The sequence below is a fragment of the Microchirus variegatus genome, assembly GCF_963457635.1.
Source record: "Microchirus variegatus genome assembly, chromosome: 1".
In the NCBI taxonomy this organism is placed as follows: Eukaryota; Metazoa; Chordata; class Actinopteri; order Pleuronectiformes; family Soleidae; genus Microchirus; species Microchirus variegatus.
In genome coordinates, this window is record NC_139802.1 from 4,796,990 (window position 1) to 4,815,599 (window position 18,610).

The 18,610-nt window shown below is 39.3% G+C and overlaps 2 protein-coding genes across 2 annotated transcripts; one reads left to right on the forward strand and one right to left on the reverse strand.

Annotated features, from left to right (window-relative positions):
• The first annotated feature begins 301 nt into the window (after positions 1–301).
• Positions 302–4,744, forward strand: slc25a40 (solute carrier family 25 member 40). Its single transcript, XM_083910823.1, has 10 exons — positions 302–442; positions 567–671; positions 1,095–1,154; positions 1,262–1,368; positions 1,483–1,550; positions 2,107–2,231; positions 2,498–2,781; positions 2,897–2,978; positions 3,396–3,476; positions 3,600–4,744. The coding sequence occupies exons 2-10, from the start codon at positions 572–574 to the stop codon at positions 3,731–3,733; spliced, it is 1,041 nt and encodes a 346-aa protein (XP_083766949.1). The 5' UTR covers positions 302–442; positions 567–571; the 3' UTR covers positions 3,734–4,744.
• Positions 4,745–6,004: 1,260 nt separating this feature from the next.
• rundc3b (RUN domain containing 3b) lies at positions 6,005–18,382 on the reverse strand (the record flags this gene model as incomplete). The annotated part of the gene is made up of 11 exons (XM_083886684.1): positions 18,282–18,382; positions 15,844–15,959; positions 13,318–13,451; positions 12,528–12,613; positions 11,251–11,340; positions 10,057–10,137; positions 9,066–9,240; positions 7,848–8,005; positions 6,541–6,687; positions 6,223–6,344; positions 6,005–6,150 (listed from the first exon to the last, which is right to left on the reverse strand). The coding sequence occupies exons 1-11, from the start codon at positions 18,374–18,376 to the stop codon at positions 6,005–6,007; spliced, it is 1,350 nt and encodes a 449-aa protein (XP_083742810.1). The 5' UTR covers positions 18,377–18,382.
• Positions 18,383–18,610: the final 228 nt, after the last annotated feature.

The following is an 18,610-nucleotide window of genomic DNA, read 5'->3' on the forward strand; positions in this document are numbered from 1 at the left end:
ACACGAGACGTCTCATGTTTACGGAACCTTACAAAACCTGGCAACACTCTTACTAAGTAAACGCCCCTTTTTGTTTGAATGTGCAGTTTCCTCAATAATGTAAAACAAAATACCTTAATTTAATTCGTTAAAAAAATCTGTTTTTTTTTTATTATTATTTACAAAGGTATTTCATGGTGTGCGCATGTGTTTTAGATGTATTGTATTTAATCTAAAATTTTAAAAAGGGAAGAATCTGCTTCACTTAAACCAATATGACGCAACAAACGTCAATATCATGTGTTTGTTGTGTAAACGGTGAAATCGAGGGTTACAGAGCACACACATACGTACACGTGGTTGTCTCTCATTCACGTCTGGACTCTACACTAACTCACAAGCTCGAGAAGAATGACTGTATGTTTTCATGGAACACATCGTGGATGACAAGAAGTTTTAGCAGGTAGGACGTTGGCTAAGCTAATTGGCTAACGCACGTTAGCCTAACCGATTGATTGGCTCGATGGGGTAACGTGACATTTCGCATACCTGACAGCTAATGTATATATTGTGTGTGTTTTATGAAGACATCATGAATGGCCAGAGATCTGCCCCTGCATCCAGCGATGACATAGCTCCTCTTCAGCAGATGGTGTCGTCCTGCTCTGGAGCCATCCTCACTTCACTGTTTGGTGAGGAATGTGTCAGACATTGTGATGATCCTTTAAATAACAGGACACGAGTGTCGACTAGTTTTGCAGCATGGCGTTGTGGAATTGTGGCTTTCACAATTTAATCAAACAATAAATCAAAACTTTTGTGCGTTTTTTATTATTATTATTATTATTATTATTTCTGAATGCAGCACAAACTATAATGGCCACATTTGTGACACTGAATTTCCACTTGATGATGGTATGACTTATTGTAGGGGAGCAACAATACCTGGTGGAGACATGTTAATTCAAATAGTTCTTTTTTACTTCAACTTTTTTGGGCATTTTTTGATAGTATTTTGGGATTGTGATGGAAATGGTGAGATTGCAGTTTAACAGATGTACTTGAAAGTCTCATTGATGTTTATTTTCTGTTTACTTTATTTTTCTATTTTTCAGTCACACCTTTGGATGTTGTGAAGATCAGACTTCAAGCTCAGAAGAACCCCTTCCCCAAAGGTATAACGGGCACACATTAAATTGGCTTAATATTATGATTTATATGATCCAGTGTTACTAACTACAAAATGGTCATTTACCGTATGTGTTATATGTGCAATATTTAGGCAAATGCTTCGTCTACTGCAACGGACTGATGGACCACATATGTGTGTGTGTAAATGGAAACTCAAAGGCCTGGTACAAAGCTCCCGGTCACTTCAGTGGCACCCTGGTAAGCAAGATAAAGCCAACTGTTTGTGATAATGTGTTATGACGTTTCACATTTGCTTTAGTGAGTGATAGAGCCCGTGCCTGTGACTCTTCACTCTGTATTTTATCCGTGCAGGATGCTTTCGTTAACATTATACGCCACGAAGGAATAAAGTCACTATGGAGTGGTCTACCTCCAACCCTGTAAGTGTTAAGTCTTGAATGTTTGTTTTTCTCTGTGTTTACACTTTGTTTGCCTTTTTTTTGTTTTATTGTGTTTATTAAACACAATAAATCATGTTTGTTTTTTTTGTTTAAAGACAATGGGATCTTTTACACTAATGTTTTAGGTTTATTTGCAGCATAGGCAGTTGTTGCCTGACATTGTAGATATAATGAATAGGTGTGCCTGCTCTAAACTGCCACTTGTCATGCCTCAGGTCGAGTTGTGAGGCTGTAAACACCGTCTATTGTAGTTGCAGAAGTGTAGATTAGGCTCGGATCGTTTTATTTTCGTTATGCTGAAAAGTAATTATGGGGCAATTACTCAATAAAGACATCCTGCCTATTGTCATTCAGCTTGAGGTTAATGCATTTTGTGTTGTTCATTAACCAAAATGTATGTTTTTTTGATTATAACTGAAATTTTTTGAATTTAATAAATAATGTTTGTTGCCGTTATTTATTTTTTTATTTTTTGTTAAATTCTTTCCAACAGTAACAATGTGTCTGAAAATCATGTTGCGTTTCTTGTCTCTAGTGTCATGGCTGTCCCAGCTACAGTGATCTACTTCACATGTTACGACCAGCTGTGTGCAGCACTCAGGGTGAGGATGGGCACCTATGCTGACGAGGCTCCTCTCCTGGCAGGACCTACTGCGAGATGTAAGCTATGGCACAAAATGGGCGACACGACAAATACACATTGATGTTCACAGACTGAAAAATCTGTGTTTAACAACACTATATGGACTGAAAAGTTGGCTGTAAAGTCAGATACACATCATTAATTTTTAAAGGGGAACCACCTTTACTGTAATTGCTGTAGCAGCCTTTGTGTTAATTGTATAAAGCTAAAACCATAATTTAAAAAAAAGAAAAAATAGGTCCACACTATTTCATCTGTGCTTTGTCTCTTCGGTTTGTTTCAGTTGGAGCAGCAACAATGATCAGCCCTCTGGAGCTGATACGCACTAAGCTGCAGTCTCAGAAACAGTCGTACAGGGAGCTGACCGCCTGCATACGCTCGGCAGTGGCGACCGAGGGCTGGCTGTCGCTGTGGAGAGGTTTGGGACCCACGCTGCTCCGAGACGTGCCCTTCTCAGCCATTTACTGGTACAGCTACGAAAAGGGCAAGAAGTGGCTGTGTGGTCGACAAAACGCCAGAGAACCCACAGTCGCCATCACCTTCATATCTGGAGCAGTGGCTGGCTCAGTGAGTGCAGTTAATCAGCAAAAACTGATTAACAGAAAGTGTGTCTGTTTATGAGTAAACAGTCAAGAAATACTGTCATTTACTGTTTGTCAAGTCTTTCTAAAATTTCTTGCAGATTGCGTCCATCGTAACATTACCGTTTGATGTGGTGAAAACAAGAAGGCAGGTGGAGCTTGGAGAGCTACAAGCAAAGAATTGTAACTATGGCATTAAATCTTTATTGTTGAATGATTCTGACAGCTAAAAGTGTTCTTCATCACTGATTCTCAAGCAGAGTAATGTGTACACATGGGCACTTCTGCAATTCCTGGGGGAAGCTTGGCTAAGACAGACAGGTGTTTCCATACAAAACCATATTTAGGGTTTAAAGAGAATGGTCCAGTGACCAGCAGTTCACCTGGAGAAAATTCCTTGTTGTGTTAAAGGTCAGAGGAGCAGGAGACCATTTCTGAATGCACGACATGGTGAACTTTGAAACAAATAATGCGCAACGTGGTGGTCAGCGATTAACCAACCAATCAGATATAAACATTTAAGAACCACTGCTCTATATCACTGAAACTAAATCCTATTGTGTCTTAATGTATCACTGATGAGTGTGTTTCTTTTGCCAGTGTCATGTAAGGCCTCAACCAGCACCTTCAGTTTGATGAGAAGGATTGCGACACAGGAAGGCTTTAGCAGACTGTTAGCAGGTAACTCCTGAATTCTGTGACACATTTATTACGGCCCAATCTAAATGCGTTGACTGTTATAATCCTATATTTTTTACTGACCGATGTTTTTGCCTCGTCTCATACGTGCTGTCGCTGTGCCAGGTTTTTTCCCCAGGTTGATCAAAGTGGCCCCGGCCTGTGCTATTATGATCAGCACTTATGAGTTTGGAAAGGCCTTCTTCCGCAAGCACAACCAAGAGAAGACGCTCAGTCTGCTACAGACCACTAACACCTGAAGGTTTTCCACTCACTTACTCAAATGACTATTGCTAGAAGAAGCTAATTTGCCAAATGAAGAAAAAAAAAAAAAGAAGCAGAATTGAAAATAAAAAATTGCCTGGCACATTTCTGCATCACATAGTATTGTTATATAATTCAACTTTATATGAAAGCTTTTTTATCATAGTATTTATAATCATACAATACATTACTGCTCTATGCTGTGCAGTACGCACACAACTGAAAACGTTTTCCAATTAATCTCATTGTAGGCAGCATTTTATGAGACGGCAGCCACAAGTTTGTAAATAATCTGTCATTTCCCAATTCCCACATCCTGTTGTGAGGTCCTCAGATTAGATGAATTAGTGTGATTTTTGAATGCCAGTGTCAATATTTCTCCCACCAGCAAGGAAGTTTTTCCATGTTTCTATACTTGAACTTAAATGTGAATGTTCGTAGACGTCAAAACTCCCATCAACACTTGCAGTTCATAGGACAACATTTTCTGTCGGACTGACACTTTTTATCATTTCATCTACAAAGACTTCGATTAAGATGGTAGAAATTAAAGTCTCAATATCACTAGAACTGATGTATAGTGGTATATGTTGGGGTTTTCAACAAAAAACTTTTTTTTTTCTCAAAGGCTGAACATAAAAATGGGCACTTTTTTGTTTGTTTACAAATCCAAACTAGATGTGAACGTGGTTGTTTAAATTACACTTTTTGTTTTATGTCAAAATAATGCATTCCTTCCAGATTCAGTAATTCAGATTTCTCCCCTTCCTACATTATTAGCTTCACATTGCCTTAATTTAAGCAGACAAATAATAATAACTGTATCGAGTTACAAATGCCTATAACACTGTGATTACATTGCTTTCAAATGTGGATAAATGTGGTGAGATCAAGCCTCATCCAGGTTCGTTTTCCATAAACTCATAAACAAGTGTTGCTGGAGTTTTGACCTCGAACCTGTGTCTCCTTTCTAATTCACCTGGAACAAAAGGTGCATTTGTGCCAGAAACCCCGACTCGGCTTCTAAAGTATGTGTTTGTGAGGGAAATAAAAGTCTGAAACCAAACAAAAACGTTTCTTAGGAAATTCCTTTCATTCATTCATTCATTCATTCATTCATTCATTCATCACAGCTTATTGTGTTCAATAGAACATTATTTGTTTCAGCAATTGGAGTTTATTGAAAATGATGACTTAAAAAGAGCATTTCTCTTTACACATCTGTGTCTGTGCAAATGACTGCTGAAATGAGCTAAATGCAAAGTCATGAGGTCACTGTTGAGGTACTCAGCCAGTGACAATATTTTATTAATATATACATTATGCCGATATTGTACACACTTGTATCTGTTTTTTTGTTTTTTTTATTTCTGAGACTTGTTGGATTATATGATTTGAAGTTTAGGGAATGATTTATCTGTGAAAACTAGACATTAAACTAAAATACTGCAATTCAAGTAAAGTAAGTCAAGTAATGGGAATAATAAATAAAGCTAAACCCAAAAATGAGAGGGGGTATAAATCATAATGGTCATTTCCTGAGAACAAACCATGTGATGCTGCATTACTTTCAACATTTGACAACAATGATATTCACACCCAAGAACTGAATGTGACATTAGATAATATAAATAAAACAATCTTGATGACGTTATGACATAAGTGAAAAGAAGTCAAGTAGCAGCAGTAACAGAACAGAGGATAAGAAACTAAAGGAAAATGTGTTGTAGTGAGAAACAAGATCGCACGGTTTTATCTTTTCTCCTTAATGCGGATCCGAGGCAGTCTGTATTTTAAGCATGCAGTGAAACCCTGGAGAGAAGGAAAGACACAGAAGCTCATCGACGTCGTCTCAATACTGTAAAGTGACACGGCAAATAGCCAAACTGCCATACACAAACTGTACAATTGTATAATTCAAGAAACAAACTATGCTCCACAGATAAAACACACACAGAACAAAACAAAACACATCAACGCACACAGTCTGAAGACACTTATTACATCTTCTGTACCAAGTGAGCAGTGTTAAAGCTCAGAGGTACTTTTGTAAGACATTATTTGGTGTAATGGAGCTGCTTTCACCTCACTTCAAAGATCACGTTACACCAGATCGTCATCTTGAGAACCTGACGTCCGACTACTAAAGCTCTGGCCTCCACATACAGAATAGAAATATCAATATCAACTACAATTAGAAAGTCCCTGTGTTGTCTGGCCCCATTGGTAAACTGTGTTGTTGTTGTTTTTTTTTAGCTCTTCATTCCTCATGAAGGGGTGATTCCTGGGCTACTGATTTCTGTTGCAGGACTGGCCAAACACTCGCTGGACTTCAGGCTGGCCAGAGACTTGTAGCTGGTGACGGAGGTCAGTGACCCACACAGGCCTCTTAAAGACGGAGTCTCCTCTTTATCTGAATGAGATGTGACATATTGTTAGTACTCAAATCGGAGTTATCAGTGTGTGCTTGCAAACGGCGACGTACCCCGGCGGCGCCACTGTGTGCCGACGGTCCTGGCCTCCACACTCAGTGTGTGTGATGGTTCGAGAGAATTCTGGGAGAGGCTCATGTCTGCAGACATCTGCTCCAGACTCTGGAAACTCTTCCTGCGCAGAAGATGAATTATGTTTATGGCTCAAAGACAAAATGATCAACTGTAATTTTTATCATTGATTTATTGATTGGAGTCATTTAATAAGCAAAAGCTAAAAACAATCTCAGATTCATTTTAGTAATGGAGTTGAAATCATCAGCTCCTAAAACTAAACACAGAAGCTGGGCCATGTGATGTCGTCTACATACTCCTCCCACTGTCCGGTGCTTTTCCTGTACAGCAGCGTGTCCAAGGCAACAGCGTTGGCATCCAGGGCATCAGGAGACGGCCACTGATTGGTCAGATGGGCTGTCAACTCCTGTCTGGAGCGCAAATCGTTGTTCTTCATCACCGTCCTAAAAACAAAAGTCCACCTTCATCAGTTCAAAAACATGAGGGCGGAGAATGAATTATTGAATCGCTCAAGTTTGAATTCACAAAATAAGAATCTCCATTCACACTTTTCCTGAAGATGCAACACCACTAGATGGTCAACAGTCACACTGGCTTATCTGATTGGTCTAAAATATTGCTGCTTTTAATAATCTTAGCAGATTATCTCGACTCGGGAAGTTTCCCTTAGCACACTGGTACTGTGAGTAAACCTGACTCTCAAAAGACGCTCTCCACTACTATTTCTGTCTGACAGTACATATGTTTTATTGAATTCTGACTTCCAGTTTTCGGATAATGTTGCCCTCGCCAGCACTCTCGCGTGTTTTACGGACAAAGTGGAGCGCATTGTGACGTTCCAATTGAGTGCGGAAGTCAACATCGTGTTTTATCTCCTGTACTTAGACTGATGAGGACCACAAAAACATGAGTGAGTCATCTTTTTTCACACTTTGCCAACTGATAGGGCCTCCAGAGTCACAAATATAAGGATTTAAATGATTAAGAGTTGATTTTGCTGACACTACTGACAACATTAAAGGGACTTATGAAGTGCTATTTGAACTGCGTATTTACCAAGCACACCACTATTGCTGTAAGTGATAACATGGCTGCCCACAGGGGTAGGACAAACGGCTATCCTAATAAATAAGTAATAAGTCGAGAAAATCACCAGTTTTATCATCATCAAATCTGTGAAAACGAGGCGACAGCAGCAGACCAGCAGCTCTTGTGTCCCCATTAGCCAAACCTGCTGATTTTCTGTTTGGACTTTGGAAACTTTACAACCGAAATTGCACAACAAAATTTCGAGGTCAGGCTAAAATCTGTTGTTTCCTCTGTCCCTGCTGGCAGTCATGTTATCAGTGAGTGTGAGGGTCCTGGGCTGTTTCACAAACATGGCAATGCTCTCTGGGAAGTCAGTGTAGAGTCAGTACCACACTGAAGAAAACTGATCTATCCCTTTGATGGATTGACACAATTAACCACCTATAACCTCCAGCCACCTCACTGTGTCCGAAACATCAAATTCTCGGTCGGTCAATTCCCCTTCGCCTCAACTTCAGTGACCTCTCACTGCCCCCTGACAAACAAACAAACACAGTGAAGAGCATGAACTCACAGCTGGTCCTGCAGTTCCAGTATGATGTACTCGAGCTGCTCCTTCTCCAGTCTGTGTGAGAGGTGTGCGTCTGCTAGGTTCTGCTGAAGAGCTTTGTTATGAGACATGGCCCCCGACAGCTGGGCTTCCCGTAGACGCACCAGCTCTTCCAGGTAACCCTGAGGCAAAACAAACACATATACACTCTAATTTGCCACTTACTTAGATGTAAACACACTGCGCACTGCGAACTAAATCATTTGTTTTTGCTCAAAGCAAATGACACAGCTGAAGAAGCCAGAGAGGAAATGCACACCATGCATGTTTTAGATGGAAGAAGACGAAGAATGTAGTCTAACCGAAAAGTTTGGGGTCACCTATACAATTTGTTGTGTTTTCCATTAAAAGCCACACTTTTATTCATCAAAAGAGTTGCCAAATTGTTGCTTTCGTCAACGAACCAGCAAAACATAATTGCACAAGGGTTTTCAAGGGTTTTCTAATGCGATTAGCAAACACAATGTACCACTAGAACACTGGAAATGGACCTCTATACACTTATGTACATATTCTATTAAAAACCAGACGTTTGCAGCTAGAATAGTCGTTTACCACATTAACAATGTATAGAGTGTATTTATTATTCATTTAAAGGTGCATTATGTAATAAATCTAAAGCAACTGATCGTAAAATCCTCCTAATATGTCACAGAGACTCAGGAATAATGTTCATATAACAAACTGAACTCACCAACAACAACAGTACAGACAAAATATTCGCATTTAAAAAAATCTTTTGCAGACTGCAAATCATGTTTATGTTTTGAAATCATGTTTTGGCATGTGGCGCCAACTACCGCTGTCTACCAATCATTGCAGTCAGTAGAGTCTCAGCTGCCGAGCAACCACGGGTTGCCAGTTACGTCAGAAAATGAAACCTAAAAGACCTCGGTATTTTGAATTTGAATGTAGTAACCGTTTTTGGCCACATTCTTACATATGGCACCTTTAATGTTATATTCATTGAAAAGAAAAGTGCTTTTCCTTCAAAAGTAAGGACCCCAAACTTTTGAACGGTAGTGTATATGTGTGTGTATTACTATTCCCAGCACTTCTTCTAACCCTTTGACAAATTAAAGCCTCTGATTTATGTGCAGACGTGAAGAAAAATGACACACTGTCACACAACAGCATCAAATGTAATTATCAGGAAACACCACACGTGTACGTATACGATACCTTCTGCTCCAGCGCCATTCGATACTTCTGCTCAAATCGTTTACACTTGTTGACCAGGTTGCTCTGCTCAGTGAAGATGGAGGCAGCGGTGGCTGTTTTGTCCGGGGAGCTGCTCTCGCTGCCGCTGCTCCCCAGAGTCCTCATCTCCTCCTCATCACTGCTGATGCTGTCTGCGCTGCACGGGGAACCACAGTTTGACTCATATTAACGCACATAGAATACATGTATGTAATATAAAAACAATGTAAAACACAATGAACATGATGCAGAAATATCTCGTATGAACCACACAAAGCACAGAGGTCAGTGTGAAAGTGTGTCCAATAACACAGGTTATTCTGTTCCCAGACGTTTGGCATAATTTGTAACAGACTGTAGGTGGAAAGGGGGCGCTACAGAGTTGATAATTAGATATAAGTCTTAAGTCACCAGCAATGCGAGCCCTAAACCAATTTTACAGAGACAATATGTGAGCAAGGTTTTTGACATCCACTGCAGACAATAACAAAAGACTGAGAAAGCCGCAGGGGATCCTGGGTAATAGCTCTCATGTCGTCTCGTTTGGTTCCCCTGTGCATCTGCACTTTACAGGGAGAGCTCTGGGCGGCAGAACACACAGTACTTGGCAATGAGTAGTCGTGTTCCATTAGTGTCAAATACACACAATCAATTACCACACTGGCTAACTAGTAGTACCAAATATTTTCCCTCAGAATTTAGAGCGGAGACGAGCAAAGAGGATAACATAAGGTGATCAAAATGAAATGGTTCATTACCTTAAATAGAAACATGGATTAGTCTCGTCACTTAGAAATGTCCTTATTTTTGAAGGAAAATCACCTTTTTTCAATGAATATAACATTAAATTAACCAGAAATACACTCTATACATCTATAAACCTCACATATTATTATATAACCGTTTCAAAGTTAAGGTCATGTTTAAATATAGAAATGTGAAGGTACTGTTGCCGTTCTTTGATACGACATACCTCTGAGTGAACTTGAGGTACGGCGTGTAGTCGATGACAGTGGGGCTGCTGCTGTCCAGACCTTCACCTTTCAGACAGAAGCTTGAAAAAGAAGATAACGGGGGAAGTAAAAGCACACTTCAACAATGTGCGTCTGTAAGGTTTTTAAAGCTTTGCTGTGCTGCACAAATGATAGATTGTTTTTACATCATCTCCTGACTTTTCACAGATATGCCTGATCTGCATCAGTGCGTCAGTGTCCAAATGAGGCAACATTAATACACTAATTAATGGTGCATTATGTAATAATTCTAAAGCAACTGGCCATAAAATCCTCCTAATATGTCACAGAGACTCAGGAATAATGTTCATATAACAAACTGAACTCACCAACAACAACAGTACAGACAAAATATTTGCATTAAAAAAATCTTCAAATCATGTTTATGTTTTGAAATCATGTTTTGGCATCATTGCAGTCAGTAGAGTCTCAGCTGCCGAGCAACCACGGGTTGCCAGTCACAAAACCTAAAAGACCTTGGTATTTTGAATTTGAATGTAGTAACCGTTTTTGGCCACATTCTTACATATGGCTTATCCAAGAACTTTTATATTCGCTTTTCTCATCTTAGTTTATGTTTTAAGAAAGGAATGAATAGGAGGAAGACTGCAAACATGTTTTATATTTTTTTTTAATTCAGCATTTAACCTAAGATGGGATTAACGTCCTGCTGTATACGGGAATTTGTTTAAATTCAATGATGATGAAATAGTAACTTCCACCTTGCTCTGTCACATACTTCTGCAACAACCAGAACATTATCCATCTGCATCTGTTATTTACTTAAGGTCAATTTCCTGAATGACTGATATGTGAATCATATCACATGGAGAAGTCAAAACCTGCAAATAAAAAGAGGACAAAGGGGCTCCACTGAAAATTCACAGGTCGTCTTTAGTCTAGTTTAGTTTAGTTTATTATTTAAGCCATGATGTATTTCTACTTGTGAGCTGGCAGACACTGAGGCACTGTGATTGCGGCTCTATGAACGTGGATGAAAGCCCACACTCAAAATGATTAAACGGATTGCTTTTTGCTTGACAACACTTTTTTCCAAAAATGTGTTTGATGCAGAAAAAGTTACGCACTGAAAACAGGAGGAGGAAACAGGACTGACCAAGCAAGAAACAGGGGGGGGGGGACATTATCGGTACCTGAAGTCGACAGTGTTGAGTCCGATTAGCGTGTCTGCTAAGAGCCCCGCCTCTTCTCCCAGCATGACTGCGCCTTCCTCGTAACACCGCCTAGAGTCAACATGACATTGCATGACAGCACTCAGTACGATGTGTGAACTGCTTGAGGTCAAGCATAAGAAGCAGGGATGTCCTCATCACAATCTCAACTATTGGATTGGAGCAGATTGGGCAACAATCACCTCTCCCTGACCTTTTACTCCAACTACAGAGCCTCCACAGTCGGCTACTTCATTGAGCAGGTCCTTCACGGAGACTCGTAGTGACTTTTACAAGAAGTGTAGTGATTTATTTCATGCATCAGGTGTTGGATATATTTGGTCGTGTTTTTTATACGATGCAGGTGAATGTCGCTCTAACTCAAGTTTAAAACTCATCAGTGTTTGTACGGAACATGACCGTAAAAGCTTTAATGTCAAACCATATATTTAAAGTTCCCATATTATACCCTATTTCTCCAAGTTAAACTAGTTTCCTGGTGTCCTAATGAACATGTCTGTGACATGCTTTAGTCAAAATAGCATAAGGATGAAGCACCACAGCAGTTCAATCACCCTGCCAAAACAGCCCTGTTCAGAACGCTCTGTTTAGTAGTTTCTATTTAGGTCCACCTTAAACGCCCACCGCTAAACTTAAGGGACAGGAAATGACATCAGCCACAGAGGCTACTGGGAGCTAACAGCAGTTAGCATTTGGAAAAGTGATCATTTGCAGGCTCTAGCAGGCACTTTGCCGTCATATATAACATGTATCTGCTGGACAGATAAATCCTCTGAGGCTGGAAGTTTGTGTAGAACTCTGTGCTGCACTGTGGAGCCAAGAATAGAACTTTTCGCGGACTTCTGGATACCGTTGCCCTCACCAGCACTCTCGCGTGTTTTACGGAGAAAGCGGAGCTCCGCAAGACAACAATTCCAGGAATTTAGCGCATTGTGACGTCCCAATGAGCGCGGAAGTCAACATGGCGTGTTTTATCTCCTGTACTTAGACTGAGGAGGACCACAAAAACATGAGTGAGTCATCTTTTTTCACAACCAACTGATAGGGCCTCCAGAGTCCCAAATATAAGGATTTAAATGATTAAAAACTATATTTTGCATAATTTGTCCCCTTTAACTAAGGGGCAGATACATGTATCGGATTAATTTAAACTGCCGCACACTAATGGTGGCGAGAGGTCAACTTGTGTAACTGCGGTGAAGGAGATAATCGTGTGTTTTTGAGCACCACATTAAGACCTGGTGGTTTTGAAGTCCCTCAGAGCAGATGAGAGGTATTCTGAGAGTCTTTTCTCCATCAGCACCACTCTGATCCACGCCCTGCCCTGCACACACACAAGAGGAAAACATACTTCAGACAGAACACAAACAACCCACTACATCACATTGTGACGTATACCAATCAACCAACAAATCATACATTCATTACCAACATGGCTAGAAATGTCCTCAAGAGCATAAATGACGATATCTCTCCATCTGTTCTTGTCACAAGGGTTCCATTTACAATTTCCTTCAATTGGGGACATTTCAATCACAATTTGAGTTTTGCCTGGATATTAGGGTTGGGAATCTTCATCATCGAAAGCGATGCGATACGCATCTCGATACACTGGCAAATATTCGATACATTAATGATTCATGAAAATTACCAGCGATACGTTACGATACAATTCTTCCACCTATTACGATACAGTGCGATACGATTTAATTTTAACATAATGCAATGCATTGTGATACGATATGATACGATGCGATGGAGAATAAAATTATACTATGGAATACATATTAGTTTTTAAGTTGTGGCACTTAAAGCATCAAAGCTGGACTGAAAGCACACGATTTAGTGCTGCTTGTATAAAACCAATGTTGTTTATCTGCGACACTAGACTGCAAGACTTTACAAATACAGTTGCATTTATCAAGAGTAATCTTTCAAGGTCCTTGTCTCTTTTGCGCCCTGCTGCCCAAGGCAAATAAATGGGACCTTAGGCTTCATCTAAACAGCCAGTGAAGGCTTTAGCTTCACCTTTGCTCTTGATGATCGCACATTTTCCATGCTCTCAATGCTCCGGGTGCAATTGTGAGGGACTTTACTGCAGGCTGCTTTTATGTAATCCCAGAAGCTGCGAGGACTCTCATAGCCAAACCAAGTTGTCTGACCTAAGAGAAGGAGACAGGAGAATGTATATATACTGTACGTGTGTGTGTGTGTGTGTGTGTGTGTGTGTGTGTGTGTGTGTGTGTGTGTGTGTGTGTGTGTGTGTGTGTGTGTGTGTGTTCTCACTTTGTTTTCATTGAAATCACTTCCTTAGGTTGTAAACATGCTATACTCAATTTGTCAAAAAAAAAATAATAATAAGTTTGGATGAAATAGTATAGTATGACGTTTTTGTCAAATTTTGGGTCAAAAATTTTGGCTCAAATTTTTTTTTTCAAATTTTGGACGACATAGTATAGTGTGATGTTTTAGTAAAATTTCATACCATACACATGTATAAAAAAAAAATTTGAACCAAAATTTTGGACCAAAATTTTTTGACCCAAAATTTGACAAAAACATCATAGTATACTATGTCGACCAAAATTTAAAAAAAATTGACCAAAAATGTTTGGTCCAAAATTTTACTAAAACATCACACTATACTATGTCGTCCAAAATTTGAAAAAAAAAATTTGAGCCAAAATTTTTGACCCAAAATTTGACAAAAACGTCATACTATACTATTTCATCCAAAATTATTATTTATTTTTTTTTGACAAATTGAGTATAGCATGTTTACAACCTAAGGAAGTGATTTCAATGAAAACAAAGTGAGAACACACAAAATTTTACAAAAAACGTCATACTTATACCATGTCGACAAATTTTTTTTTTAAAAGTTGACCCAAAATCTTTGGTCAAAAATTTGACACAAACGTCATACTACAACATAATATAGTATGACGTTTAAGAAGCAGGACCAAAAATAATAGTAAAAAAAAATAATCGAAAAAGTTTTCCAGCCCTTTTTGCTCTGGGGCTCCACCTGCAGACATGTTATGATACTGCAACCAGTAGTTCTTTGTAGATGTCATTCATGAAGTAGATATGTGTAATTGTGTTGATTTATAAAGTGGAAATGCTGGTCCTCAGTATGCAGCAAGTACAAGAATGTGTGTGTGTGTGTGTGTGTGTGTGTGTGTGTGTGTGTGTGTGTGTGTGTGTGTGTGTGTGTGTGTGTGTGTGTGTGTGTGTGTGTGTGTGTGTGTGCGTTCATACCATACACATGTATAAAATAAAATGCACATAGACATCTGGTTGCAAAACAAACAATGTGACACAGACACACAGTCAGAAGAATACTAGCTGTCAATCACACTGGTGTGGACATGGCTTTAACATCTATATTCTTCAAAAGGGAACATAATTTGACAAAATTGACATCACATGCTATTGATGAAAACCTGAAACTAGCGATTGAGACCAGACCATAAACTAAGGAAAACATTTAGTGATGTTGTAAATCAAAGAGAGAAACAGACTCATTTTCCTGTAGACTTCCAGTCAAAGTTATTTTTTGTGACCAGCAGAGTCGCCCCCTGGTGGATTACTGCTAGTTCTGTCATACTTCACTTTTCAAATTGGAAGATTTTTATTAATTTGTTTATTTGTTTATTTATTTCGGGCATGTCTGTTAGACAAATCATCATCACACACCAAAATGGAAATCGGGAGAAGCAAGAGCTTATCTAGTCCCGCCCCCGTTACCCACAGAATGCATTATTTTCATCATACTAATATATTTGTTTCTTATGATCAGTGGTTCAAACTATTACTATTTTTAATGGTCCATGGTCTATTGTGAAAAAAGGTCATATACTACACAAATATGTTCAGATAAGTGTATAATTGTTTTAAATAAAAACTGTTTGGTTTTCATAGCTTTCGATTAGGACTTATACACTTCTCACAAACAGGTAGGGATAATCGACAAGAGCATCCCAATGAAAAGTTCATGCTTCAGTGATATTCTAGCATGAAAGCAGGGCATTTAAGTAGAAGGATGCAATGGTCATTTATTTATCTCAAACGATAGCTAACAACAGTGGTGACAATACCACAACAAACAATCTCAATGTTTTAACATCGTGATGAAGACGACAGTTTGAATACAAATTGTCAAGGGAGGACTTTGATTATCATTTTAAGGACATACACCCTCAATGGGTGTTTGGTTGCCTGACAGCAAGAAGGTTGCTGGTTCACTTCCCTGCCCGGGCCTTTCTGTGTTCCATGATCTGTGTTTTTGGAGTTTGCATGTTCTCCCATGTGCATGTGTGTGTAATGAATGTTCCAGTTTTGAGGAAACTAGATGATAAAGCTTGACTCAGTGTGACCGACAGCTCATTGAAAGTGATGTCTGCATTTCTTGTTATAACATCCCCTGCTTTTTTCCTTCCCTCTCGTTGACCCTTTACCTCTCCCCTCCATGCTTCCTGTCAATTTCCTATCAATGATCAAATAAAGACAGAAAAGCAACATATACCTCTGTACTTTTTTTTTTTTTTTTACCTTTGAGTCGATGATTGAATATGTGCTCAAGGATGGACACGAAGTTGATGAATTCGGGAAATGAGTCATCTATCGTCTCAAAACAGGAGCGGTCGAGCAGAGTCTTCACTGAAAACCTGGACACAAAAGATGACATATAGACTGGTGTTAAAATCTTACGCTTAAAGGGCAACTGCACCAATTTTACACACACAGAATGTAGTGGATGATGTCACCGGGTTTTCATAAGAAACAGGGATACAATTATTATTGGGGGGGAAAGGAATTCTCTTTTCATATCCAGATACATGTCAGCATGTGGTAGCCTCGGACGTGAAGTGCATCAATAAATCAGTTTCAAATGTGTACGAGATCGATCACCATTTTTCAATTTCTTTCTGTCAGCGATGACGATATAAACTGAAACAAAACACACCTGGTCTCTATGGATTTTAATGAGCCTCTGATTGTTCCCCTGCAATGAAAGCAGTCTTGATGAGCGGCTCAGTGTGGCAATAATGTGCATCAACCTACTCGGCCTAATCTGGTTTCAACTTATTAGACAGGAGGAGAGTTAATGGAGGAGGCTGTGATGTCCATCTGCGTCTGCACACACACACACACACACACACACGTGTGCGTGCCCTGTAAATTCTATCATGACTGTGTGCAGCTCTTTCAGTCCACTACGTAATCTGACTTGATATCTCGCCGCCATCCCGTTGCTTAGCAGCAGGATGACCACTCTGTGTGCGCGCGTGTGTGTGTGTGTGTGTGTGTGTGTGTGTGTTCCTTCCCGTGAAATTTACACTTATTTTCATGAGTGAGGCCCTCAGTTGTCATGTCACTGTGAAGATTCATTATTCGGCTCAAAAGGAGGAGGAAGTGAAGAGGCGAATGAAAGATAAGAGGAAGACAATAATGTTATAGGGACGGGGGAAAACTTTGTTTTATATTCTATTCCAATTGCAAGAATGCATCAGATAAATGTGAGAAACAATTTCACATTAGAAAACAGTCAAAGTTCTCATCCTTGCATTAGAGTATAGTAGGCCTCCTTAATATTTTTCGAGGGTTTTAAATCTTTAACACAGTGAATACTGAACTAGGTCACTGAAATATGTGAGAAAGGAGGCAGAGGCAGGGGGAGCAGTGAAAGAGTCAGACTTCTGTGTCCAAACACTTCCCCCACAACCTCTGTTTTAAGAGATGTCAACTGAGGAGGACAAGCCACGCGAAGTCACACCTGACCCTCCCAAAGCCTAAGCACATGAGGTTTTATCAGTCGGTGTTATGATCTGTTAACACCACGTTCCTGCTAAGAAATAAATACTGTACACGTCTGTGTCTTTTTTTTGCTACTGATCTGTTGCACACGCACCACAGGGACCGTCAGACAATTAGTGACATCTGCCAGAAGCAGCACTGACAGGGACACAAATCAATACTCAAGACAGGAGAGGGGGCTTGACATATATGATATGTGTGTGCGTATATATAGATATATATGTGCGTATGTATATACATATATATATATACATATATATATATATACATATATATATATATACATATATATGTATGTATATATACATACATATATATACATATATATACATATATACATATATATATATATATATACATATATATATGTATATATATATATATATACATATATATATACATATATACATATATATATATATATATACATATATATATGTATATATATATATATATACATATATATATACATATATACATATATATATATATATATACATATATATATGTATATATATATATATATACATATATATATACATATATATATATATATATGTATATATATATACATAATCATAATAGATTAATTATTGTCTTGATCTATACACATCTTATTCTACAGACTGAAGATTACATCTTTGTTTCTCACAGATCTGCACAAATATCACATAGGGATCATTTCTATTGAAAATGAGAATCATAATGCAAAAATCACCATTTACTCTGATACGGCAAATCTATTGCCATCACAATTCCTGTCAAAATAATAATAGACTTGCTGAATAAACACAATGCCACTAGCTTACTTTGGTTCACAGTGATGCTGGGCCCCTTTGGTACTTTTTTTTTTTTTTTTACCACGGGGCCCCACAATGTTTCGACACAGCCCTGATGACTCACTGTGGAGGCTTGAGGTGTTTATGCGAGTGTTTGTAATATTTGTAATATTCTAAATATACATGATGCTGTGATTTTCCTCCGATAATCCCGGTTATTAAGTCACATCTCACTCTAACCTAGAACTCCGACATGGTGACATCATGACGCACAATAAAGGATGAAGTCATCGTCAGCTTCTGCAACAAAATGCTGAAATAAATCTACATCATCAAACGAGCTCTCGGTGATTCATATACAGCCTGTGTTTCATCAGTGTGAGGAAACCCCACCTGCACACCGTCAGCAGGTTCCTCCTCTCCACCGCGGCGCTCCTGCCTATTCCCCGCTTTCGGATGACATGCAGACCCACGCTGAGCGACGCCATTCCCGGCTCGTGTCGGTGGCTGCGGTCGGCCTCCTCCGCTGCCTCCACACCGGGTCAGTAGCAGCAATATTGTCCCCGACACACAGGTAGAGAGGAGCCCACGCTGCTGCTCAGCTGAGGCGGGGGACACAGACACCGACATGTGTCAAGGTAGACACGATAAGGTGTTTTTTTTTACGAACTTCCTGTTGGAAATTTCAAAATAAATGGCAACCTTAACTTGTTGTTGCCTGT

Bases quoted from the DNA above. Each gene is read 5' to 3' on its own strand.
- slc25a40 (XM_083910823.1), top strand. From the start codon at position 572: ATGAATGGCCAGAGATCTGCCCCTGCATCCAGCGATGACATAGCTCCT. The intron at 672-1,094 runs GTGAGGAATGTG...TCTATTTTTCAG, and splicing joins CATCCTCACTTCACTGTTTG to TCACACCTTTGGATGTTGTG. The intron at 3,477-3,599 runs GTAACTCCTGAA...TCGCTGTGCCAG, and splicing joins CTTTAGCAGACTGTTAGCAG to GTTTTTTCCCCAGGTTGATC.